The 27613-nt window shown below is 30.9% G+C and overlaps 1 protein-coding gene across 12 annotated transcripts in view; it reads right to left on the minus strand.

The window, feature by feature from the left end:
- SNTG1 (syntrophin gamma 1) overlaps positions 1-27613 on the minus strand; it is a 746957-nt gene that overhangs the window by 151246 nt on the left and 568098 nt on the right. For all 12 annotated transcript variants that reach the window (XM_036232864.1, XM_036232861.1, XM_036232854.1 and 9 more), the window contains one exon: positions 21300-21429. In XM_036232864.1, coding sequence (XP_036088757.1) covers positions 21300-21429 — 130 coding nt within the window. The remainder of the gene's footprint in view (positions 1-21299; positions 21430-27613) is intronic.

Consider the following 27613-nt stretch of genomic DNA (forward strand, 5'->3'; position numbering starts at 1 on the left):
GACAGTACTTGTTAGCTAAAATGAGCACACTACTAGGCTGAGGGAATATAAAGTGGAAAAGACAACAGTCTCTGCAATTAAGGGGTTATAGTGTGGTAAAAGCCAGTGGATAACATGCAACAGGAGCAATGTAAGAACATCCAGACCCACAGGGGACACTGATAAGAAAGTCACTAGCCAATTTTGCTTAGGTTTTCAGAAAAAGTTTCATGGCAGATATGGTTCTTGAATACATAATACAATAGCATAGCCTCTGGTGTTAGACAGAATCAGGCTTTGCCAGGTTCAGGATGAATCTAAGCTGTGTAATCTCGGTGCATCTCAGGTAAACATAAAATAAAAGAATATGTTCTTGCTAGATAAAAAAGTGAGACAAACAAAGAAGGAGTAAAGGAGGGAGTTAGAGAGAGGAAGACAGAAGGATCAACGGAGGAACAGTGCACATGTGTATGGGAGAGAGAGTGAGAGAACTTGTGAGCCAACATGATAACAGGCAGGGTGTGGGGGTGGGTACATATAAGCAAAGGCACTTTCTTCTGGCACAATGAAGCACATATCCAGTGATTCTGTACAGATGGAGACCTGGTACATAAGTGACTTGTGGGAGAGGAAGGGACTAGACCACAGAGGGAGGGATATGAATAGCATAGGATTCTGTTTTGTTGTTGTTGTTGTTCCTGAAATAATGGGCAGCAATTAATTAATAAGAAATAGCAATTTAAGATTTCCTTTTTGAAAATATTACCCTAGAGGTATTGTGTTAGTATAATAGAAATGAAAAACTGAAATATTATTTTTAATCATTTATCTTTTTTAAAGAATATATAAAATTACAGGAATATGTCCCTCTATGATATCCATTTCTGCTACATAATAAATTGGGTGCCTAAACTCTAAAATCTCTTCTACAACTGAATGGATATGGGTCACTATAAAAAGTCAAGAAAAGCAGATGATAAATTCTACTGAAGAGAATACATTTAATAATTTACTGGATAAGAACTGTGCTCAGTTTTCATAAAAAAACAAAACCAAACAATTTAAGTCTACTTAAATTTCACTGAATTTAACCTGCCATTTCTACCAGTGCTGGAATCTCAATCTTGGTGATTCTCAGTAACTCAGTCACTTGTAAATTAGCATTTAATCTTTTTGAGTAAATATCCAAATTATAGTTATCTTCTCTCCCTTAGCCTTTCTACCATCATCATTGGTCTTTGAAAATCCTTCCATGAAGACGTTCTTTCCTGGTAGTTTTAGTATCACCCTTTGTTCTTGATAAACTCATTGCTGATGTGTGTGGTCCCACCAGTTTCTACAGATCACATTTCATAAAGATTCTACTTGTCTTCCAGCACTCCTAGTTATTTTCTCACCAGGCTTGCACGCATGCAAAACCTTGGAGTCTCTCCTTCAGAATAAAACACTTTATCTAGCTACTGCTGTGCTATTATTTTGAAACCATGCTTGACATAAGGATTTCATGAGCACATGGAAAGACAGTCCAATGTCTTCTCAACTGAGATTTATGAAATTAGTTGGTTCTTTGGATGCCCACTTCTCCCATTGATATGCAAACAGCAACCAAGTCTCAACTACAAAAGGAGGACATACACAATCCACACCTGTGACACTAAAATCAGGTGCAGAAAGACATCTCCATTGGGACCCACAGCACACCTACTACATAAAGTCACCACACTAAACCTGGGAGACATAGTAGCTCTGCCTACTACATAGAACAGAACAAAGCTCCAGAAAAAGAACTAAACAAAATGGAGACAAGCAATCTACCAGATGCAGAGCTCAAAACACTTGTTAGAAGGATGTTCAATGATCTTGGTGAGAACTTCAACAAAGAGATAAGAAACATAAAAATGGAGATAGAAAACATAAAAATAAACCAGTCAGAAATGAAAAATAACTGAAAGAATACTACTTTGGAGAGAACCTACAGTTGATTAGATGACGCAGACAATCAAATCAGAAATTTGAAGATAAGATAGAAGAAAATACTTAAGGAGAACAACAAGAAGAACAACTAATGCAAAACTATAAGGGTAGTTTAAAGGGCCTCTTGGACAACATCGAGCATACTAACATTCACATCACAGGAGTACCAGAAGGAAACAAGAAAGAATAAGGCATTGAGAACACATTTGAAAAAATAATGATAGAAAACTTTCCTAATCTGGCATAGGAAACAGACATACAAGCTCAGGAAGCACGAAGAGTCTCAAACAACAAGAACCCAAAGAGGCACACACAAAGGCACATCATAATTAAAATGCTGAAGTTTAAAGACAAAAAGAGAATCTTAAAAGCAACAAAAGAAAAAAAATTAGTTACCTATAAGAAAGCTTCCGCATAACTTGTTAGCTGATTTCTCAACAGGAACTTTACAGGCAAGAAAGGATTGGCACAAAATGTTCAAAGTTATGAATATTCAAAGTTATGAATCTGACCTACGATCAGATTACTTTATCCAACAAAGCTATCATTTAGAATCAAAGGACAGATAAAGATCTTCCCAGACAAGAGAAAGCTAAAGGAGTTCATTACCACCAAACTAGTATTATAAGAAATGTTAAAGGGTCTTCTTTAAGGAGAAAAAAATAAATAAAAAATACAAATAATAAAATGGCAATAACTACATATCTAGCACCAATTGGCTTGAGTGTAAATTAAATGCTTCAATCAAAAGACATAGGGTAGTTGAATGCATAAGAAAAACAAAACTCTTACATATGCTTCCTACAAGAGATTCACTTCAGATTGGAAAACGCACACACACTGAAAGTAAAGGGATTGAAAAAGTATTTCATGAAATGAAAAAAAAAAAGCTGTAATAGCAATATTAATTCCACATAAAATACTAATTCCAAACAATACTAATATCATACTTTTTTTTAAGATTAGAACAAGAAACAAAGAAGAACCCAATAATCCTATTCCTGGATATTTATGCAGAGAAACCCAAACACTACTATGTACATCCATATGTTTATTGCAGCATTATTTCCAATAGCCAAGATATGGAGGCAACCTTGGTTTCCATCAGTGGATGAATGGATAAAGAGGTGGTACATATATACAATAAAATATTAATTAGTCATAAATAGTAAAGAAATCTTGCCATCTGCAACAACATAGAAGGGCTTAGAATGTACTGTACTAAGACAGAGAAAGATAAATGTCCTATGATTTCACTTATATGTGGAATCCAGAGAACAAAATAAACAAACAAATGATAGAAAAAGCTCATGGACACAGGAAGCATTTTGATGGTTGCCAGTGAAAGAGGCAGAGGTTTAAAAGGTACACATTGGTATTCACAAAACAGTCACGGGAGTATAGGGTCTAGCATAGTCAGTAGTGTTGTCGGAACTATGTATTGTCTCAGATGGGTACTAGACTTATCAGGGTGATCACTTGGTAAGTTATAGAAGTGTCTAATCACTGTACCTCTGCAATTAATATGTATGTGAACTATAATTAAAAAATAAAAATATAAAAATACAAAAATCAAACATAATTAAAATTAAATGTATGAAATCCATTTAACAAAAGAATATAACAATTGCCTGTAAAATAATATGTAACAGAGACATTAAAAGTAATAACCATGGTAATATGGTGGAAAATAGAATGAAATGTATGATTGTTTAAGGAAAGGTAGATATTTGTGATATTAATGGAGGATAATCTACTATATTATAAATGCCCAAGATGATTAGATTAAAAATAGCTAAGAGATTTCAAGGTGTACCAAATATTATATACAATTTAGTAATCTTCCGACATTTGAAAAAAAATGATACAGAAAGATAACAAAATGTTTTTTTCATCACTCTAATAAGAATACAGTTTATAACAATTAATCTGATATGAAATATATAGATCTATTCCTTAATGTCGAGTTTCTTCCAAAGTAAAATATCTGTTGATCTTATTCTAGTACAACTTTTTTAAACCTTTATGGGCCTGTCAACAATAAATGGTCAAATACACATAATAGTATTTAAGGTTGATCTCAAGAGGGCTATTTAGATGTAATATAGAATTATAATCATTAAAACAGTGTTTTACCATTGCAATTCTAAATATGCCAATGACATCTAATAGAAAAATAACAATTGATTTTAAAATGTACAATACCGAGTTGATGTTAATTGTATTTTAAATTTGAGAATAACATTGGAACAATTGTTTAGTTATTTGAAAAATAATTTATCAACCACTAACTCTCAATGCAGTTCATATGTAATGCATACATATATAAGAAATAAAGAAAAAAAATTCTTCCGAAATGAAATGGGATAGCAAGAGGCACACTTCTCTTTCTATTGCTAACGACTAAAATGAAAAGATAAACTACTAAAAGCATTTTGTTTAAAGATGTCTGAGAGTACCTGCTGTAACAAAGGTGAGCATAGCTAAAATTCCAGAGATTTGAGAAGAACAAAGACATGAGTTGATCTTTTGTAGCCACTAGGTATGCACAGGAAAGAGATTGAGAAGTATAATTTACCTACACAGAGATGTGAATAGAAAGAGAAAGATACAGAGCATTTACTTTTTCTCCTAGGATATTGGCAACATTTGTGATCTGTAGGGCTTCAAACAAATTAGTTTTCATCTCAAGACATTTGCTGAATTCTGAGCAGGGCAAAAGGCTAAAAAAAGTTAATCTGAAAACCTATAAAAACCAGATGAGAGTATTAGAAATCTTGCTGTGCTGAGAGATAAGCAAGGAAAATTCATAGTCAGCTAGGAAGAAGAGTTTTAGGTATAAACTATGTTCTCAGCTCCAAGGCCTGGAGGATTGCCTCTTTGGTGCAGAAAAAATATAGATGTAAACAAAGACTTACAAAAACTTCAAGCCAGCCTTGATTGAGCTGATTGAATTAAAACATCAATCTTGATATACAGCACTAAAGAATGTTCATATTCTTCGATTATTTTTTGAGATACTTAATATTAAGATATGATCAGTAATCTTTTTACTTGTTAATATAACAAAAATTCATGAGGTACTTTGATATTAATGATCTATTTTAAATCATTTATATGTCAAGTAATCATTCGTTAATTATAACATAAACAAATAGCAAGATACTTTGAGTCAGTCCACCGAAAGTAGGTAATCTCAGAATGTAATTACTATAATGGTAACTGAATGAAGAATAATACCACCCACAAGACAATAGTAAATTTATTTTATATGTAAATAAAAATATACATATGTTAATGTTATATAATATATACATTAATAAAAGACACTAGCAATAGATATATCTTTATTATTCCAATATTTTTTATGCTTTTCTGCATTTTAGGAAATTCCTAATTTTTAAAAGAATTATGAAAGCCCGTATTTTAAAATATATTTTTTTTATCAACTTTAGTACTCCAAAAGGCAAATTAGGTTTTATGTTTAATTTTCTAGAAAACAATTTGCCTAAGACATATAAAGACATATAAAGTCAAGTAACATGGATATACTCTTCCAGAAAGAAGATTTCGAATAATTTTCTTAGGGAAAGAATAAATTAAAAACACAACATGCAGAGAAACTTCACATTTCAGATGAAATGGAATAGAAAAGAAAGTTATTTTTAAAATCTTACAATTTATACCAAAAATTGTACTTGCTGCATGTCATCCCTTGTTTTTATAGATGTTAAATAATATTATAAAAAATATGAATCATATTTTATCAAACATTTTCACCATTTATTCTGCCTTCTTATTTTATTCTGTTAGTGATTTTTTTCCTCAGGAATCTCTGATATTGATGAAGACTTACATTTAAAGAAACAAATAGTTAAAATCTCAATTCTATGTGAGAATATATTCCTATATTATTAAAACTTTAGTTTACATTCAGTAGATTCTTCATTAAAGACCTTTCATTAGAACTTTGAATGTTAAATTTAAGACTCTGCTTAAAAAACTTGTATAAATACAAAATCATTGAATGCTTATATTACAAATGTTTTCAGAGGATAATTCTTATACTCAAGAACTGAAAGGATAATGATGATTCTACTACATTGCAATTTATCTAAGATCAAAAATGAACATCTTCTTAAATATTATAAAATGTATTTTGAGGAATAATATTTATTTTGGCTAAATGCTGGGTGAAATGATAAATACATGTTTCCTTTTTGTTTGAAAACAATTCATTGAATGTTAATGATGGAAACCCCTTAGAGGAAGTTTAATTTTTGCCAATCTGTTAAATTGAAATAAAGATAATTATACAAATGGAACTAATAAAGATTTCTTTGAAGTTAATTTATTAAAAATAAAATTTGGGGGTAAAGAGATAGCAGTTTTAAGTATCCCTCTAATTTTTTTTAAATTCCTTTATATATTCAATTTTAGTAACTTTAGTTGTTTCCAGAAACTAAAATAATCCTCTGATTTTTTTAATGTATTCAATTTTAGTATCTTCAGTTGTTACAAGAAACTAAAATAATCTTCTGATTATCTCTTTAGACAAAAAGAGAAATACAATAGGAAGTTCAAATATTCCTCTTAAAAATTTGTCCTCCTACTTTAAATATCTTCAGGGATAGTTTTTTTTTTTTTTTTTCTCAATTAAATGTTTCAAGTTTAGTGAATATCTTACATTTCGAAAATGTATCCTAATATTATCAATTTTTACCTTTAAAGCCTCATCTATAAGTCAATTTTGATGATTGGTGTATGCTTTCAGAATCCTGCTAACAAGGTATATTTTCCAATAAAAATAAATTTGAAGATTTATAGAAGCAAATAATTCTTGGAAGCATTAAACATTCCTCCAATCCCCTTAAAGGTTTATGGCCAATATTATTTAACAGATGTGCAAGAACCTAGAGAGATCTTTATTTTGTATAGATATAAATCCATCTGATGACTAATATTAATGTGTGGCACATCAAAAGAATACATCCATTCTGCAGCTGCTAATAAAACTTTGCTTTTAGCATCTAAAGGTAAAATATCAAAAAAATGTTTTTTACCTCAAAAGCCCACATTTTTCACTAGTTTTCACATATTTTTCACACGTTTTTCAATAGTTTGGGGGATGAATGTTCCAGCAGATGATACGAGACATAATAGAAGAAGTGAAAAGGAAGGAAAAACTGGCTATGAGGATAAGTGTGCTAAAACAATATAGTCACTGTGGGCTTTGGGAAATCATGAAAGTGATTTTTCACTTGTCTGTATTAGTTATAGTTGAAGAAAATAGGTTTGTCGTTGCTAAATTACTAGTTAGGATTCCTAATGTTGGGAAAGCACAGTGTTTATACATAAGAATTCAGATAGAGCCTCAGGAAATGTTTGTAGCCAATTCCCCTAGTCATGCATCCTTAGCTTTTAAGCTACATTTTAGAATAAGGGGGGATCTAAGAAAAATCAATTGAGTAAAGGCAAAGTCAAAATAATTTTTTGCACAGTTTTCTCATGGCCCTTCATCTTCCTACTTAGTACACTTCATTTACACCTTCTCTTTTATACTGTGACAACTACTAGGTAAGATGGTAACCCCTATGGAAAGCTCAGTACGTTGTAATGAACATTTAGAGGTAGAAAACATTTCCTTAGTCTTGCTTCCTTGAAAATAAAGCCTGAGGAAAAGCGTATGTGTTGAATTGTTATTGAGGGAGAATATTCTATCCTAAGGAAGCAAGGGTAAATATAAAGGGAAGTGAGGCATGACAGCAGAAAGCAGATATAAGGTGATGAGTTGCCCAAGTCACTGAGTTGGCCACGGTTTGTCAATAAAACACTGTCAATTGTTTAATTAAGTGTGGTATGCTTACAGAGCCTTATGTAATCACTGCATCTCCCAATAGTTCATCTATTGAGGAAGGGCAAGTAATTTGTTACCTAGGTTCTTACTGCTCCTTGTGTCTCTTTGGACAATTACCAAGAGGGATTAAAATTACCCATATTCCTGTTGGATTATCTCCTGGAGCGCTAGTGGGGCCAGTGGAATCAGCTCTTGCCACTGAGGGCATGATAGAGACCTTGTTGAAGTCTATGCCTAGGCAATGTGGGTAAAAAAAGGGGGTGTGTATTAGGAAGAGGCCCTTTGTGTCAATCCTGTAGCTTTGAGATTGCTGCAACATTAAGAACTGGGAATGCTCTGGCCAGGGAGAAAGAATAAGGCTTAATGGGGAGAGAGGGTTGGGGTCAGCAAACAAAACCCTATTGAATCAAGAGTGGCATATAAACTGTGTCCTGTAAAACTGCCTCATTTTATTATGATTTAATTATCCAGTTAGCATCAAAGCAGATGTTTTAGGTTGTGCAAATAAATATCAGCTAATATTTTCCAATATCAAAAAATATTTTAAAATTTTATTAACTTTTGGTGAGTTTTCTAAATGAAGTAGGTTAATTATTTTATTGAAATCCCTCCTGACATAACATGCCAAAATAAATTCTAATTATGTAAAAAGCAAAAATGTGATTGACAATATGCATTTATTTTCCAAATTTGTCCTTGCTTTTATTCTGATTTGTTTACTGACTATGTAGTTGTTGGATTTCACTTTCTATAACTCTTTTTTAGTTGACACCTGCATGTCTGACATTCGCATTTTTGTGTATTAGGAAAAACAATGCAGGGAACATCAGGCTAGCACTAAAAAGTACATGTAAGGACTCAGAAATGTCAGCAGCTATAAAAAGAACAAAAATAGAAGTTTACTTAAATGACATCCATGCCTGTCAGAACCATACTCTGTAACCTCTGATCACAGTCTTTAGTTCATTTTCAGTAAATCTCTTTTCTGCAAAGCTTTATTTTTTCATGACTTTTAACTCACCTACAAGATTTGTCAAGTCTTCAATATGGCAAACATAATAGGAGTTTTTCCTTTATCTGTTCACAGTAAATGTTTTATGGAAAAAAAATATCCATTTGTTCAACTTGCATGTCTTTGCCAACTACTATTGCAAATCTTTATGGATTAAATATATGGCTCCACAAAAATTTTTTTCACTTCTGCAGGTAAATGAGTAAAATATAAAAAGATGGCTTGTCATTGTAAACGCAAAGGACTAATTAAATGTGTGTGTGTGTGTGTGTGTGTATGTGTGTGTATGTGTGCGTGCATGTGTGTATGTGAAGGAAGAAGGACTGTGATGACCTCACAAAAATCACAGAGGGTATTGATTATCTATGCATTTTATTTAGGGTTTATATGTCTTTAGTATTAAGCAATGTAGTTTATGTTGTTTATTATCTGACTTAAAAGCTATTCACAATCTTTTTTTCTTGGTTATATCCAATTATAAAATCTAGGAAAGTTAGAGACTACCCACTTCGACTGCCCTGACCCATCACCCCCTAGAATTGTCATAAGACTGAGTTCAGGAGAATGAGAAGTGAACAGTAATTAGTCCACTAAAGGATTTCTGGGAAATTTTCTCTTAGCTTGACAAAAGGGAAGAGATGTAGGTGGTACTGCTTACCTTATTCTCTTTCCTTCCTGTTCTTAACACTAAAGTTATGTTTGGAACTGTTGAAGCCCTTGTATGACCATGAGGTGGCAGAATAAGGCATAAGCCAGCACTCTGAAGATAGTGGAGGACAATAATGTGTACAGATAAAAGATGACTCCTTAGTAGCTTCAGAGAACCACTGAAGCAAACGCCACCATCCAGAATTCTTGTCAGCTGGGGACAAAACCTAATTATTTACTTCAACAGTACTTAGGATTTCTCTTATTTGTCATTGAAAATATTCTTAATTGATAAAAATATTTGAGAAAGAGAATATATTATTTTTTAAATAAAATGTGATTTCTATTTTGAGGATCTTACATATGCAATTGTACATTTTCATTTAAGATCACACTTAATTTTCAATGAACATTTAAGAATAGAAACGTTATCAATCTCTATCTATCTATCTATCTATCTATCTATCTATCTATCTATCTATCTATTTATCATCTATCATCTATCATCTATCTATCTATTTATCTATCTATCACCTATGTATCTATCACCTATGTATCTATCATCTGTCTATAGATTGATCGATCAATCGATCTATCATCTATCCACACACAAACACATACACATAATAAATTTTAAGTAATACATTCCATTTAAATAAAGGAAGTGGATTCATAAGATATACATAGAAGAATTTAGAATAAAAGAAGTTATTCTTTTATGTTAGTAGGTAAACTCGATAGAAAAGTCAGATGAAATTCTCTGCTTATCAATCAAGATTTGTTTTAGTGATGTAATAGTAATGATTAGAAAGCTTCTTCTGTCTCTTCTAAAGATGAGGGAACTGATGTGTGCATCTTTATTTTGCCAAAAATCATATCACTGCTTAATGGTCTAGTCACTACTGGACATTTACTTTAGCTCATTATATTCAGTTTTATCCACATTTTGTTATCCTGAGAACTATCTTTAAAAATCTCAGATGACAATTCAATGAAATAATGATGTGCAACTTCACATATAACAAACAAATCAATACTGCCATTTATTAATTTTTTATAGATTAAATCATTTAATTTAGAATGCAACTGGAGAGAAGAAAAACTACAAATAGTTCCACATTATTTAAGGACCAGCACATTTAAAGCACTTTCTTCATTTAACCCTCACAATTACTGAAGTTAACTTAGTGCCTGTTTATGAAGAGTAATATGAAGTCCTAATCCCGTAACTAGTAAATAGAGCAGATAGGACTTCATACCAAGTCTGATAATGCTCCCGCTTTTTTTACATTGCAAAATAACTGTAAAAACATCAGCCTCAATTTTCTTTCACTGGTCACACAAGAGAGTGTTTTGAAGTTAGTTTTCTGCCTAGTTTTAGCTTTAGCACATGCAAATATCTTTTACTAATGGTTGCTTATATAACTTCCCAACTCAGTCATACAGATCTTAGTATTTTCTATTACTTTAATCTTCAATAAATCTTGTTTTTCCTATCATACCTTGTGTTGTGTGCATGTATGTAAATGGTTTTGTAGTGTATTCAATTAATATCACAAATGTTCTTGGAGAGACTTGAGAAGTTGGTCTTGTTGACTTTCCAAAATTCACACTCTTCTTAAATGATTTTTGTTCTGTTAATGACATCACTGTTTTCATTCAGCCTGGTGATCTGGTATTAATAATTGTATAGTTTCCATTTATTTTAGATATATATCTAGACTTGCTCTATTTTACGAGGCTCTAATTTGACAGTTTAAAGGTATATATTTTCTGGAACATTAAAAGTTACAAGAGCTTGGTGTAATGGCATAGGGTAAACATTCTCTTATTTTAATAAACACGAATATAAAATAAAATATAATTTATCTATGATAACCATTATTTCAAGAGAATGGACATTTAACACCATAGATATAGGAAGAATATACATCAAATTTAAAATCTGTTCTTAAAATTATATTGAAATTTACAGAAAATTCACTTACTTTAATCTAAACATTCATATTTTACCCATGACAAATGACAATTCACATATTAAATAAAATTCCTTGTTGTAACTAAGTCTGTTAATTTTTTTCTCTTGTATTGATACATACTATTACCTTTGCATAAAATGTCTTCTCCCAGCAATTCACCTATTTTACTTTTATTCATTGTTGATATATAAACTTTAAAAAACTGTCCTTATATCTCTGAGTTGGTACAGATTTGGCCTCCAGTAACACTTCTTCATGTTATTTATGAAAGTTGTAATTTCATATTTACTTGCATGCTTATTTACTTAATGTTTCTCTTCTATAAGGACTATTAGACTATTAGTAATAGACTATTTGCTCCATAAAGGCAAACTCATTTTTACTCAATATTAAAGTCCCAACCCCTAGCAAATTGACACTATAGGCCTTCAAAAATATTTATCGAAGGAATAAATTGATCAAATAAATAAGAGAGCTGATAATTATCTCAAAAATATGTTAATATCTGGTATTAATGTGAATATATAACATAAATATATGTATACATACATTTATATTATATATACAAATATGCAGACTTACACATATTTTAAAATGAACTTTTTAGTTTTAACAGTTTTAAATTCACAAAAAATTTCAAAAATAGAAATTCTCATATACCACACACATAGTTTCCCCTATTATTACCATTTTATGTTTTATTACTATGGAACATTTATTATAATTAATAAACCAGTATTGATATATACTTATTAACTTATTCAGATTTCTTTAGTTTTTAAATAGCATCCATTTTCAGTTCAAGAATCTCATCTAGGATACCACATTATATTTAATCTTTATGTCTCAGACTATCCTTGGTTATGAAAGTTTCTCAGACTTTCCTTGTTTTTCATGACATAAGTTTTGAAGACTATAGGTTAGATAATCTGCAGAATTTTCATTAACTGGAATTTTTTTTATGCTTTCCTAATGCCACAATGAAAGTTTTAGATTTGTGGGAAGAAGACCACAGAAGTCAAGTGACAGTTTTACTACAACATATCCATAGTACTTACTTTCAACATAACTGTCACTGTTAAGGTCGACTTCGATCATTTGGCTAAAGTTGTGCTTTTTTTAGTTGTCTCTGTAATAAAGTTATACTCCTGTTCTATTGTAATTCTTTACTCTGGCAGAAAGTCACTATATACATTAAGAAACAACATTAAGAAAGAAAACTTTTATTTAGTATTTTCATATTTTTTAAAATTCTTACTATCATCTATAACATTTTAGTTTCATTTCTGTTGTATGGAATACTTCTCAAAATGTGAGGCAAAATATTTGCTTTGTATTAATGTTTAAATAATACTGCTCTTTAAAAATAATACCACATAGGCTACAGTATTTAGCAGTTGTGGAAGATCTTATTTGAATCTCATTGCGACCAAATAAAAAAAAGGCAAGAATGGTGATAATTCAATTTTGAAAAGTTAAGAAACTAAAAAACAAAGCTTTTGTCTAAATAATTTAGTATGTAATGGTTAGGTTTGCTTGTATCACTCTGAGTATTTTGTAATTGGTGCAACTAATACAAAAATCAAGATTTCTCACTCATAAGTGCATTTTGATAAAAAAAATGTATTTTTCTGTACTCCTAAAAATATATAATATTGAGAAAAATAATAAACCTTGATTAGCCATTATAATAAAACATAATATAGTTGAGTATTTTCAATATATGACAATAAATGGATGGTATAAAATCAGTAAATACATGCCAAGATAATGAAACTTTAAGATACTTGAGTTCATGATAATGTCATTAATAAAAGCTTAAATCCATAATAAATATTCTATTTATTCTAAAGAGCTTCTATATCCAGAGACAGTGACAAGGAGGAGAAACCCTGGGATGATATGCCAATGAGGAACAGACAGGAATGAGTGATATGTCTTTTGAAAAAAACAAAACAAAACTGTGGCATACATATGCCTTTATATATTTAAGGAATTGCCAGTTAATGGAAGAAGAAAACTTATTGTGTGCCTTTTCCAAGGTAGAACTAGTAAAAATGGATAAAAATTACAAGAGAATTTTTATTCATTATAAGAAAGAATTTTCTGATACTAGCTAAAATTAATTTGCTTAATTGTGAAGCAGTGGTTTTCTTGACAATGAAAGGTTTCCAGCAAAGAGTTGTCTGAAGAGAACTTCACATAGATATTTTTTAATTAGGTGGGAAATGGAGTGAGATAACCTCTATTGTTCTTTTTTATGAGAAGATTTTAGAAAAACACACATAAAAATGTTCTTAAGAGAATCATATTGTACAATATACACATTCAAATGCATTTGCCTTGATTTTCAATTGCATATATGTACTACAGTCTGTTTATTCCTGGCCATCTAGTACACTGTATTTTTCTACATTTGCCTCCTAGAAGATGACTCAAAGATTTATATGAAGAAGCTTTGTTTAAAAAGCACACTTGTTTATCAGACACCTCATTATGAGAGGTAGCAATTATGTCAAGACAACAGGCTATCCACAGGAATTATCTATGTTGGACAGTGCTGTCAGTACCTCTTCTCCACAACTACTCTACAATTGGAAGAGGATTCTAAAGTTTGTAGGAATTTAATGATTATTATTTAATAAATTAAAATAATTTAACGAGAAGCTCTACTCTAGTGCTTACTGTAGCTCAATAAATTTCTCTCCTTTACCACTTTTTTTTACACTTCCTTGGTAGTTTTTTCTTTAAATACCTATTGATTGTTGTTTGACTAACTCATTTAATGTTTATTCAGCAGAGACTATGTTAAGTACTAAAAATATAAAAACATAGGGCACATTGCTGCCTGTTCGATCACAACCAAATCAAGTAGGATGTACCAATTCCTTGCTTAGGGCCACTGCTTCTGTTTTTACTGAGTCTGTCAGCACTTCAAACATCACATCTGCACAGTGACTCTTTGATTTCAGTCACCATCATTTTCAATTTTGACCTCTAAAAGGCTGGATCAGTCATATTTGTTTTTCAGGCGCCATCAGTTCTCACCCTTTTCATGTTATCTCTCCCTTCTCATTTTCTATAGTATTTGAAGGCTTCTAATCATGCTTGACGACTCACTGAGAACAGATAAAATTTTCCAACTCCAAAGACAGTCCTTATTCAGTGTGCTTTAACTCAACAATTATGATAATTTTTTTGTAATCATTACAAGTAGTTATTTTTAAAGGATATAGGAACTCAAATAATATTATAGGCTGCTTTGCATTTGGACTGATTAATATAAATATTGCATGTTTTCTGATATATGTGAATGAATTTTATAATTATTCTGAAAAAGTTAAATGCGATAAGAGTAAAGGTATAATTTTTCAAATTATATCATGAGATTTAGATTGTGAAAAAATGAAATAGATTTATTTAAATATAAGTAGATGTTGTATTAGTTTTCTATTGTTGCAATAACAAATTACCACAAATTTAACAGATAAAAACAAGTAATCTATTATTTATACTCTGAAGTTCAGAAGTCCTAAATAGTATAAAATCAAGGTATTAGAAGGGGCACATTCCTTTCTGGAGGCTCAGGAGAGCAACATCTCCTTGTCTTTTGCAGCTTCTACTGGCTTTGGATCATGGTGCATTCCCTCCATCTACAGAGCCAGCAATGTCTTCTCATGTTGCCATCTCCATGGTTCTCTTACTTTGCCTTCTTCTTCCACTTTTAAAGACACTAGTGATTGCATTGGCTGTACCTGAATAATGTCAGCTGATTAACAAAGTTAATTCCATCTATAATGTTAATTTTCCTTTGCCATATGACAGTTTCTAGAGATTAAGACATTCACACTTGGGAAAGGTGCATTATTCTGCCAATCACAGATGCTCAGAACAGTAATCTGATAAACAAAACCAGTGTAACTGTTAATTCTGAATTATTGACTAAATAACATTTTAAATTTTTAGTTACTTCTCATAAATCGTAAATTAGAAACTGGAAAAAAATTTTTAAACAAATTCATGATTATTATTTTTGTGTGTGTATGGCAGGTAGCATGTAAAGGGTATATTATACATAGAATGGATATTGGAAGGTGAAAATCCTGGCTATTTTTGCCCTAAGAAATCCTGGTGAGAGATGCTGATAGGTTTTAAAGATAGATAATTAAAACGAGCACCTTTCTCAGTTTAGGTTGCAGAGACATCCCAGACTCACCTAGTGCTAAATGAATAGTTCAGCAGGAGACTTCCTCTTCTATAAGATGGAAGAATGGGTTAATGACTCACTATAAGCTAAAATTAGGAGATAGTATGAATGTTATTTTCCTTTTCCAGTTACACAATCTTTTATATTTCTTTTCCATTCATTATAAACATGCCTTAACTATTTTGTAGTTCTAACTCTGAGGAAGAACTTTTTTTCTCTCTCTCTTCAGACTTTTTCAATCCCGTGTAGTAGATATGCTTTTTTTTTTTTTTTTTTTTTTTTTTTACTAAATTTGACTTCTATATTACATTTGTTTTATCTACCTAATGAATTAAACATTTATTATTATTATTATTATGAAGCAACCATCTCTATCTTTAGTACTATATTTGTGATTAAGTCTACTTTACCTGGTATTTACCTGTCATGAGGAAATTTACAATAATGCAAGAGGCTAAACTCTGAGAGAAGCTCTGACTTTCTCATGCTATAAGGACAGGGGCTCTCTGGGACCCATAGTGTGGAGGAAATCCCACAGAGGAGCCAGTGAGAGAAGACCCCCAATTCCATGTGTGAACCAAAGAAGTTCTGGGCTCATCCCCAGGCAGTGCAGAGCAGAGACTTTGACAACTCAACTGATATTAAAGACACTGCCAAGGAAGGTAAGATAAAACAATATCTAAATCTAAGTGTGTTGTTTATCTTCAGTATTAGTTTTGTGGTAGGCTAAGAAAATGACTGTCCTCCTGAAAAAAAATTACCCATGTCAATCCCTGGAACTTGCAAATGTTTCCTTATTTGGAAAAAGGATCTTTGCAAATATAATTGAGTATACTGAAGTAAGGTCGTCTTGGATTAGTTACCTTACTGAGTCTTAAATTTAATCACAAATATCCTTATAAGAGACATATGTAGGATAATAGGCACGCAAAAAAAGAGGAGATGTATCTATGAAGATAGAGATTGGAGTGGTTTGGTCGAAAGCCATGGAAGCCAAGAAATGCTGACAGCCACCAGAAGCTAAAATAGAAAAGAAAGAATTCTCCCCTGGACACTACAGAGGAAATGTCACCCTGCTGGCACCTCAATTCAGGACTTCTGATTTCCAGATTAAATTTATGTTGTTTTAAGCTACCACATCTATAATCATTTGCTACAGCAGCTCTAGGAACCAAATATAGTTCCTTATTGCTGTGACTCCAATACTTAATGACTTAGGAAAACTTACTCTCACATTAGTTCTGTAGGTCAGAAATCCAGGTGTGGCTTAGCTGGGGCCTCTCTTTCCAAGTCTCTCACAGTCTGTAATCAAGAGTCAATTGAAATTGTAGAATCATTTGAAATTTTGACAGGAAAGTATCTGCTTTTAAACTCCCTTTTCAGCTCATACACAGGGGACAGGACTGCATAAGAGTGTGACTACCGGGAAGCTAAAATAATCGGGAGCACTTTGATCCTATCAAAATCTTCCTACTGACCCAATAATGCATATTTCTATATGCAAAATACATTTACCCCCTCCCCAGGTTTCCAAAAATTCCATACCATTACCACATCATCACATTTTAAGATCTTTAGTTATTTAATATAAATTGATCATGGAAATAAAAATTAATAACTTTCCACAGACACTAGATCATATATCTGGTAAAATAATGAAGGATAAAAATAACATTAACTTGAAGCAAGTACCATTATTTACAATGCATTTTACTGCTTTTACAGTTCATGAATTTTACTTTTATCAATCTTTTAAGTCTATTTTATGCAAAATAATAGCAAATGCCCAATGGAAATTGGTTTAGGGTTTAGTTGGAACCAACCCACTAAATCATAGCCTCCTTTTTCAATGTCTAAGCATATAATTTAAGTAAAATGAATGAGCTTCTGTGCAAGCATACCTTTGATATAAGTCTCCAAAACATCCTTTTTTACTGCACACCACTTACTAAGTGCATCATAAATATTTTGGAGCCACCTTGAATAATGGTAAAGTAAAAATGTGTTTGCCTGAATATTTTTAACCATCCACCTGTACCTGGAAAAATTAATTTTTCAGCCCGCAACTGTAATTGCATGGAATTTTCACATAACAGGTATGAATATTTCCTGATTTCATGGAATTACTGCTGAAATTAGCGAGCAAAAAGAATAGAAAATAAATCTTATACTGCTCCAGCGATTCTATTACTGGTCTTTTTTTTTTCCTTTCTTTCTTTAAACCTTCTCCTCAGTCTATTCCCTGATTGGTCCACACACTAAAACATGATTTATCATAAAAAAGTTTTTATAAAATTATAATTTTAATATTTCTCTTTTTATTCTAAGTATTACTTGTGTATAAATATACATATAGATATGTATATATGTACATTACAAGTACATCATTTTAATAGCATGATTTTTTTCACTTATTTTGTAACCATTTTTAATTAATTTTTTTCAAACTGATTCTTATGCACGTTAATCTCTAGATTAAAATTTCCTTAAATAGTTGTCTCAATATTTTTCTTTTGTACCTAATAATAACAAGTAAACTATTCAGAGTCAGACTTAACATAAGCTTACATACCCTCAAAGTATTTGCAGATATAAAAATAGTTCTATATCCTTTTGAAAGGAATGATTTCTAGTATCTTTTTAGAATTAAAAAATATATATATTAAAAGAACTGGAATGAACATCTGACAATGCTAAAAGAAACTTTTCTACTTTCTATCAAATCTGCCTAAATTCTTTCTTTATACTAGTCAACTGTATCAACTGTATCAATAATGCAGTCATCATACCTTCACTAAGGTAACATTATTATTACTATGTGTAACAACTTTTCAACATTTATATAGCACTACATATATGAGAATGTATTGTAATCATGGGTGCTTTTGAGTAAGAACTGGTTATAAGATCAACAAGACATATCATTAAACACAATCACAGGAGACTAAAGAATAATAAGGGAATTTATAAAACAGTAACAGCATAATAAATATATGAATCTCTCAGCAGCTAAAATAATATCGATAGAAGAACTGTCTGCTTTCTTAAGTTTCATGCTGAGCACTTATTAAAAGGGAGAAAAACAAGAAGTAAAATATGGCTATTCTTTCTTTGTGTTCAGGTAACCACATCCAGATTTTTGTTATAGCTTTTTATTTGATTCAAGTTGGTTTTGCTTAGTAATGGCACCTGTGACTCACTTGCTTTTATTCCGCCTTTATCCTTCTACATTTGCAAACCTACTCCTTTAACCATTAAGTCTTAAGACATTAGGTTCCAAGCAGTGTCTAATCTTTTAAGAATGAAGCCTCAGATTTACAGACCAGGAGGACAATAACTTTCAGTTAAACTAAGGATAACCCATGGCTGTGTCTAACTGAACACAATGATCAATTACTTTATGACCCCTAACTCCCTTAGCTTCCATGATGACTGATTTTTCCCTATATAATCTATTTCCTCAGGACACCTAGGGAACCAGGTTTTTGAGAGCAATAGTTCTCTTATGTCTCCAGAATTTATGACTCTAAAATAAACCTTTATTTTCTTTGGTGCAAAACCTATATGTATCTCATTGACATAGATGCGTGCGGGCAGATGAATCCCTTTACTCTGATAACACAGAGGATAGTAGCATTAATATCTTCACATTTTTTTTTTTTTTTATGAAATGTTGACTTTTCATACACTTGCTTTCTGGGTCACAGCATTCTACCCAAACATACATTCCAAAGAATCACAAATTTTATAAGAAAATTCCTAGGATTTGGGGTCAATATAAATTTGGATCTAGGTAAAGAGAAAAACATTGGCTTTACAATTTAACATCCCGTTCTTTTTAATTTTTTTTCTAGTAAATATAGGTTGTTGGCTCATTTTGGACACTCTAAAAATTTTATGTAATAAAATAGTCAATACTCTCACAAAATATTTTACTCATTTTACTCTTTTCTTTAATCCTAGAACATTCCTATTAGAGAATAAGTGTTGAGAAGGAGAGACATGATCCTCAGAGAAACACTACTTTTTTTTTTGTCAATCTGAAACTGTCATTTTCTGTAATTCTATTATGTTGATACCACCAAATTAACAAAGATTGAGTGTTACAGGGTAATTCTTGCTCAAGCCAGATATGACTAGGCCAGACCTCCTTATTGAGTGATAACCCAGGTAAGGTTTTGTGTAGTTGTACTTATTTAGGTACCATGAGAAAAAAAAAGAAGTCCACTTCCTTTTATTAACACTATGATGAAACATAGTTTTACACATACCAAATAACCAAAAATTAAAAATACATGATAATGCGAATTGTTGAGGTGACCTGTGGAAAAAGACCTGTCAGTCATTGAGAATAATGGGGTAAATTGACCAGTAATTTGGTAAACATTTGGCATTATCAGGAAATGTTGAACGGGTACATATCCCATGCCTATCAATTCCATTCCCAGATAATCCCTTCAACATCCACTTAGGATATATGTACATGGTTATTTATGATGGCATTGTTGTCTTTAATGGCTGATGGTCCTTATACTTTTAAGAAATATTTGATGCAATCTTTTTTAGATTTAAAAGTAAAGTATGTGCGAAGATATTTGGATCTAAAGAGTCATTTATGTGAAGAAAGTTTTATATGTTCATGAATTGATGAAAAAGTTACATGCTTTCACTTGACCATTTATATATTAGACCTCTGAATTTTCCTTAAGACTTCTTAAATACTCCAACATGGCATAGTACAGTTGTGGAAATAGGAAAGTATTAGGACATGTATGATAGCTAATATTTTTTAACAATTTTTAAATGATATGCATCCATACTCAATAAAGTGAGGTTTATGATTTTGCATATTTTGTTAAAACTAAATTAGTTATTAATCAATAGTGATAATGAGTGGATAGTGATAATAAAGAGACAAGAATGGAGAAAGTTAAAGTAGAAAGACAGACAAAAAGTGGAGAAGCCATTCCTAATAATATAGACATGACTCTAATGTGGTAGTTACCAGATACAACAATGATGCCTTCTGATTGTTCCTGTACTAGTGCAGTCTTAGGCAAGACCTTCGGTCTCCATGCTAACTCTTTTAACTCTTCCCTCTAACTACTTCAAAAATTCTACCTGCAATTCTAAAGTCACTAAAGGAAAATTAATAACACTCTCGATATTTCGTACTAGTTTGGTCCAGAATGCTTTCACATATAGATAGATGATAGGTAGATAGATGATAAATAGATACATAGAGAGATATAGATGATAAATGATAGATAGATAGATAAATAGGTAGATAGATAGATAGATGATAGACGATAGATGATAAATGTCTATATCTTATATTGATTTATCTATCATCTATCTATATGTGTATTTAATGATTATATGCAAAATGTTTATTTTCACTTATTTAAATAATGTAGACGTTTAGCAGGAAACTTATGTGGGAAAATGTTCTTGAACTGATAATTTGGGCCAAAACTCAAAATAAAGTAATTTTCTTTTGATAAGTATTCTAGAAAGATTTCATGGATTTTCTTAGATGAACTCCAAAGAGTTGGTGCAAAGTTTTATAAGTATATATATTTTTGAAGAAATTTACCAAGGGGAGAAACTCTATGGCCAGGTGTCCCTTGAATCACTACTTACATTGTGCTTTGTGAGGTTTGAAATATTAGTTGCTATTGCTTGAAGCCAGTCAATACAGTCTTCATCAGAGAGGCACTGAATAATCCCACTGCAGACCCCATCCACAGCGATGACTTGAAAAGCATTCTGCCTGCAGACATATCAGAACAAATCATATCAAATCATCATCTCATTTATGTATTTGCAAATTGAAAGAATATCTGTTAAAAAGGTCTTATTTTAAATATTACAAATACAGATTCAAATTCATATTTATTTATTTCTCTCATAATATTGCTGTCTTTAATTTAAAGATTAATGATAAAGTAAGACAATATATAATTTTGAATTATTAGAAAGCATCTTGGGATTCAGATAAAATTGGGAAAATGTTGAGTTATATTATGTAAGTGGAAGAATATTTAAGACATTTTAGGATTCTTTTTTTAGTTTATCATAAAATTATACATAGTAGTTTATTACTTTGATTATCATCATCTCCTCTGGATATTTTTCAATGCATCTTCTGAGTTATAATTGAAAGATCCCATAAAAATCACAAATATTAAGCATCCTACAAAAATCATTTGATGTCATGAGCTGAAGCATTTTGTCAGCTGTTAAACCACTTCTTATCTCAGTTTATTCATCTTCTCAAAGATGGTTTGGGAAAAGAGGTTTATAGTTCTTCTTCAGGTCTAAATTTCATACTCAAAATTATGTAAATGCTGTGTATTTTAATAACAAATAAACTTTTTCTTCAAAATGCACTGGCCAGTCTAAATAACCCAATGACTTTTTGTTGATTTTTTTTTGTTGCTGCTTTTGGAGAAAATTAAATGATGCTATTCTAAATTGTTTTCCAAAATGGTATAGAATATAAAGTAACTCCAATATAGCTTGAATTATTTACTTTTTTCTCTGTATCTTGTATCCAGTTCTTACATGTTTAATGAAAAGAAATAGACAAAAATTCCAAAATAAGTGGAAGGTAACCAAATGCCTCCTATTTGAGAATTACTCAGTTGTACAACACACTTTAGAAAATGCACAAACTTTATTTAAATCTCAGCTATTCATGATGAAATAGAAAAATTCTATAGTACAGTATTAAAAAGTTATGTAAATTGTGTGTGTGTGTATCTTCTACGAATAAATACCTTTTTCTGTTGCTTCTAAGTTTTAGAATCATATCTATATTAGACTTGATTTCATTTCTTCAAATAAATAAAGGACACTCCACAGAGCATATGTCTGGCTCAGCTTCATCTCTAGGCCTATGTCACTCTCTCTTCCCCTAAGAGCAGTCCATATCTTAGAACAAGGCACATGGTAAAGCCTTTGCTTCTAAGATACTCTGCATCCAAATTATCTAATGTTTTTAGAGAAATTTTTTGTTATATTTTGACTCAGCACTTTCAAAGGATAAGAAAATGTTCAAATATACTTTTTTGTTTTATCTTAAAACTGCATGAAAAGGCTTTTGGAAGTACAACTATTGTCTGTCTCTGAAATAATGTTCTTTCACATTTGGGACAAGAAAAAATATGCATAGCATGAAAAAATATTATGATGTTACATGGTTTTCTTAGGTTTAATTTTGATATTCAACAGTGACTAAGACTTTTGAAATATCCACACAGAAGCTCAACCACCCATGAAAAATGAGAACTAATTTTAGTTTAGCAATATATATTTCTTTCCACTCTCTGATTATTATAATCATTGCTTCACATGCCACAAATTAAAGCATGTCTTGAATATATTTGTTCTTTCTGCTTTAAATGAATCAAGACAGTTTGATTTTCAGGTGATTACAGTTAATAGGCCTAGATAAAATCTGCGGCCTATGTAATCATATATGTGACATAGGCCCTAGATAGAATAATTGTAGACTAATCTTTTATAAATGTAGGCTTATATATTAATATATATTGTTTTTTACATTCTATTTACACTTTTTAGGTTGATTTTATGAAAGTGATTTCCTAAATATAAGTGAAGTGTTTGAACTGTTTTTTGCTTATATATGATTTCTTACAAAATAAGCTGATTATAGAGATTACCATCTGAGTCATAGTTCTGCCTCTATTTTTGAATGAATAAGGCTATCGATGAATGTGTCCACTTGTGTCTCAATTTCCCCTTAAGAAAAGTGAGAATAATATACTTTATAATTTAACAAGTATTTATGGAGTAAGTGTTGGGATTCAAGTACTTCCACATATTGATGAAGGATCTATGAATACTTGTCTTCTGAACAATCTCTTAAATGTGGTCTTGATAGCAGTATTTGAGAATGTTTAGCGAGACCATCTCCACATGGATTTGTTATTTCCTTAGGTACTTAGGAAGACTGCAATGCTTTTTATTTTCTTTGTAGCTCTTAGAAAATGTAATTCTTTGAATGGAGATAATCAGTAATTATAAAACAAAAAATTATTTGTTTCTTATTATTTGATTGTACACTCTCTGAAATCAAGACTCCATTACCCATATATTTAGTATTGTGAAACATTATACTTTAACATCTGTAGTAGTATTGAGACTACCCAGACAAAATTATGATACTTTATACATACACACACACACACACACACAAACACACACAAAAACATATATACATACACACATATATACACATATATATTTACTTTAAAAATTACATTATTGAAGAGTCAGATAATCTGAAATTTTGAGTACAGATTATTTTTCCACTCTCTGTTCAATATTGTTTACATTTTGGGGGGAGATTCTTAGTCATTGTCTCAGTGATAAAAATTATTTTCAAATATTGTTGATTTTTAAAATAGGTTTATTTATTTATCACAAATATTAGTCTTTGTATGCAAAACATACTGCTCACTATAGAAATCCATAAATAACCTTCAATGTGTCTTGGGCATATGCATAAATACATATACGTTTCTGATTAACACAATAATTCTTGTTTGAATTTATTGCCGACTTTACACCACATGAAGTCATAGGTCTGAAATGCCTATTATCCCACTCCATTTATTATCTGTAAGGTTATTACAGGTAACAATGTTATGTAACTCTCTGACCTCCAATTTCTCTGTATGTAAAATAAACATGGAAACATTTGTCCTGCATACCTCACACATGTAAAGAGATTTTTAGAGCATTTTTAAATTCACAGCGAAATTAAGAAGGTTCAGAGATTTCCTATATATACCTCCTGTCACCACACATGCTCAGTCTCCATCATTATCAACACCTCCTACCAGAGTGGGACATTTGTTACATTTTATAAACCTACACTTAACACTTAATTATAAACCAAAGTCCTAACTTTAACATTAGAGTTTATTCTTGGTGTTCTACATTCTTTGGGTTTGGGCAACATAACCATCATTATATCATACAGAGTATTTTCTCTGCCTAAAAATCCTCTTTGCTCTGTCTATTTATAAATACCAATACATCAACAGCCCCATCCCTGGCAACTACTAATCTATTTATTGTCTCCATGGTTTTAACTTTTCTAGAATGTCATATAGTTGGAATAATAAAGTATACAGTCTTTTCAGATTGACGTTTTTCATTTAGTAATATGCATTTATAGTTCCTCCATGCTTCTTATGGCTTGAGAGTTAATTTATTTTTAGCAATGAATAATCCATTTCCTGGCTGTACCACATTTTATTTCCCATTTACATGCTAAACATATTTTGCTTTCAAGTTTTGGCAATTGTGAATATAGTGCTAAAAATATGTATGTGTAGTTTTTTGTATGGACCTAAGTTTCAACTTCTTTGGGTAAATACAAAAAAGTGTGATGCTAAATCATACAGTAAGAATATTTTTAGTTTTTTAAGAAACTGCCAAATGACTTCCAAAGTGGTTGTACCATTTTGCATTCCCACCAGCTTTGAATGCGAATTCCTGTTGCTGCACATCCTCACTAGCATTTGATGTTGTCAGTGTTCTGGGTTTTCACCTCTCTAATAGGTATGCAGTGATATCTCATTGTCGTTTTAATTTTCCTGATGACATAAGATGTGAAGCATCCTTTTATATGTTTATTTACATCAATGTATCTTTGATGAGTTGAATGCTAAGGTTTTTTGCCCACTTTTGGTAGTTTGTTTCCTATTGTTGAATTTTATGAGTTCTTTGTATATTTTTAATTTTAATGAAGTCCAGCATATAAGTTATTTCTCTCATAGATCATATAGTTAGTGTTATATCTAAAATATCATTGCCATAATCAATGTCATCCAAGTTTTCTCCTATGTTATCTTCTAGGAATTTTATAATTCTATGTTTTACACTTAAGTCTTTGATTTGTTTTAAGTTATTTTTTTTTTTTGTAAAAAGTATAAGATTGTATCTAGGTTAATTTATTTTTTTTTGCATGCAGATGTCCAGTTGTTTCACCACCATTTGTTGAAAGACAAGGTTCGCTCCATTACATTGCTCTTGCTCCTCTGTCAAAGATCAGTTGACTACATTTATGAAAGCCTAGGTCGAACTATCTATTCTATTCCATTGATCTATTTGTCTATTATTTTGCAATACCACAGTGTCATGATTAATATAGCTTTATAGTAAGTCTTAAAGTTAAGTAATATTAATCCTTCAACTTCATTCTTATTCAATAGTGTGCTGGCTATTCTGTGTCTTTTGCCTCTCAAAAAAAAATCTCAAAATAATTTGCTAAAATTGTGATTGAGATTTCATTGGATCTATTGATCAAGTTGGGAAGAACTGACATCTTCACAATATTGAGTCTTCTTATCTATAAACATGAAATATCTCTCCAGTTATTTTATCCTCCTTTAATTTTGATCATCAGAGTTTTGTAATTTTTCATATATGTATTTTATATATATTTTGATAGAAATATACTTAAGTATTTCATTTATTTGGATGCTAGCATAAACATTATTGTGATTTTAATTTCAAATTTCACTCGATCGTCACTCATATATAAGAAAGCGATTGGCTTTTGTATATTAGCCTTGTATCATGAAACTATGTTACAATTGCTTATTAGTTCCAGAATATTTCTTTTATTGATTCTTTTGGATTTTCTACATATGTCACCTGAAAACAAAGACAGTTTGATATCTTCTCTTCCTTCCCAATCTGTATATCTTTTAATCTTATTTTCTTGCTTTATTGAATTAGCTAGGACTTTCGGTATGATTTTAAAAGCAGTGGTGAGCGAGACATTTTGCCTTATTCCTGATCTTTAGTGGGAAAGCTGTGTTTCTCACCATTGAGTATAAAGTTAACTGCAGTTTTTTTGTAGACATCTTTTATGAAGTTAAAGAAGTTCTCTATTACTAGTTTACTGATTTTTTTTGTCATAGGTGTTATACTTGTCAATTTTTTTTCTGTATAAGTTTATAGAATTGTGATTTTTCTTGATGGATAATATCAATTAATTTGTTAATGTTGAACTAGCTTTTCATAGCTGAGATAAATCATACTTGGTTATGGTGCATATTTTTTAAACACTGTTGTATTCAATTTGCTAAGATTTTGTTAAGGATTTTTGCATCTATGTTCATGAGACATATTGGTGTGTATTTGCTGTTGTTTTTCCTCATAATGTTTCTGTTTGTTTTTGGTACTAGAGTAATGTTGGTTACAGAGAATGATTTTAAAAGTATTCCCTCTGCTTCTGTTCAGTAAAAGAGATCATGGGGAATTGGTGTAATTTCTTCCTTAAAGTTTTAATAGAATTCTTATTGTACCTGGTCCTTTCTGAATTGGAAACTTATTAATTGATTCAATTTCTTTAACAGACATAAGCCTATTCAGCTCATTAATTTCTTCTTGTGTGAGTTTTGGCAAACTTTGTCCTTCAAAGAATTGGTCCATTTCATCTAGGCTTTCAAATGTGGACATAAAGTTGTTCATAGTATTCCTTTATTATCCTTTTAATGCCCATAAGATATGTAATGATGATGTAATGATTTGTAAAGATTTATAATACTGTACCTTCTTTATTTCTAATATTATACATTTATTTTCTTTCTTTTCTTTCTTTTTTCTTATCTGGCTAGAGGCTTGTCAATTTTATTGATCTTTTCAAAAAACTCAGCATTTAAAAAAATTTTCTCTATTGCTCTATTTTCAATTTTATTGATTTTCTTTCTAAATTTTATTATTTATTTTATTTTGTTTACTTTGGATTTGATTTGCCATTCTTTTTCCAGTTTTGGTGAAAATAGATTATTAATTTTATTTTTTTCTAATATATGCATTTGACCTATAAACTTCCCTCTAAGCACTTTTCTTACTAAATTCCCCAAATTTTAATAAGTTGTGTTTTCAGGTTCTAAATATTTTTAAATTTC

This window comes from Rousettus aegyptiacus, unplaced genomic scaffold (assembly GCF_014176215.1).
Source record: "Rousettus aegyptiacus isolate mRouAeg1 unplaced genomic scaffold, mRouAeg1.p scaffold_m13_p_15, whole genome shotgun sequence".
Classification (NCBI taxonomy): Eukaryota; Metazoa; Chordata; class Mammalia; order Chiroptera; family Pteropodidae; genus Rousettus; species Rousettus aegyptiacus.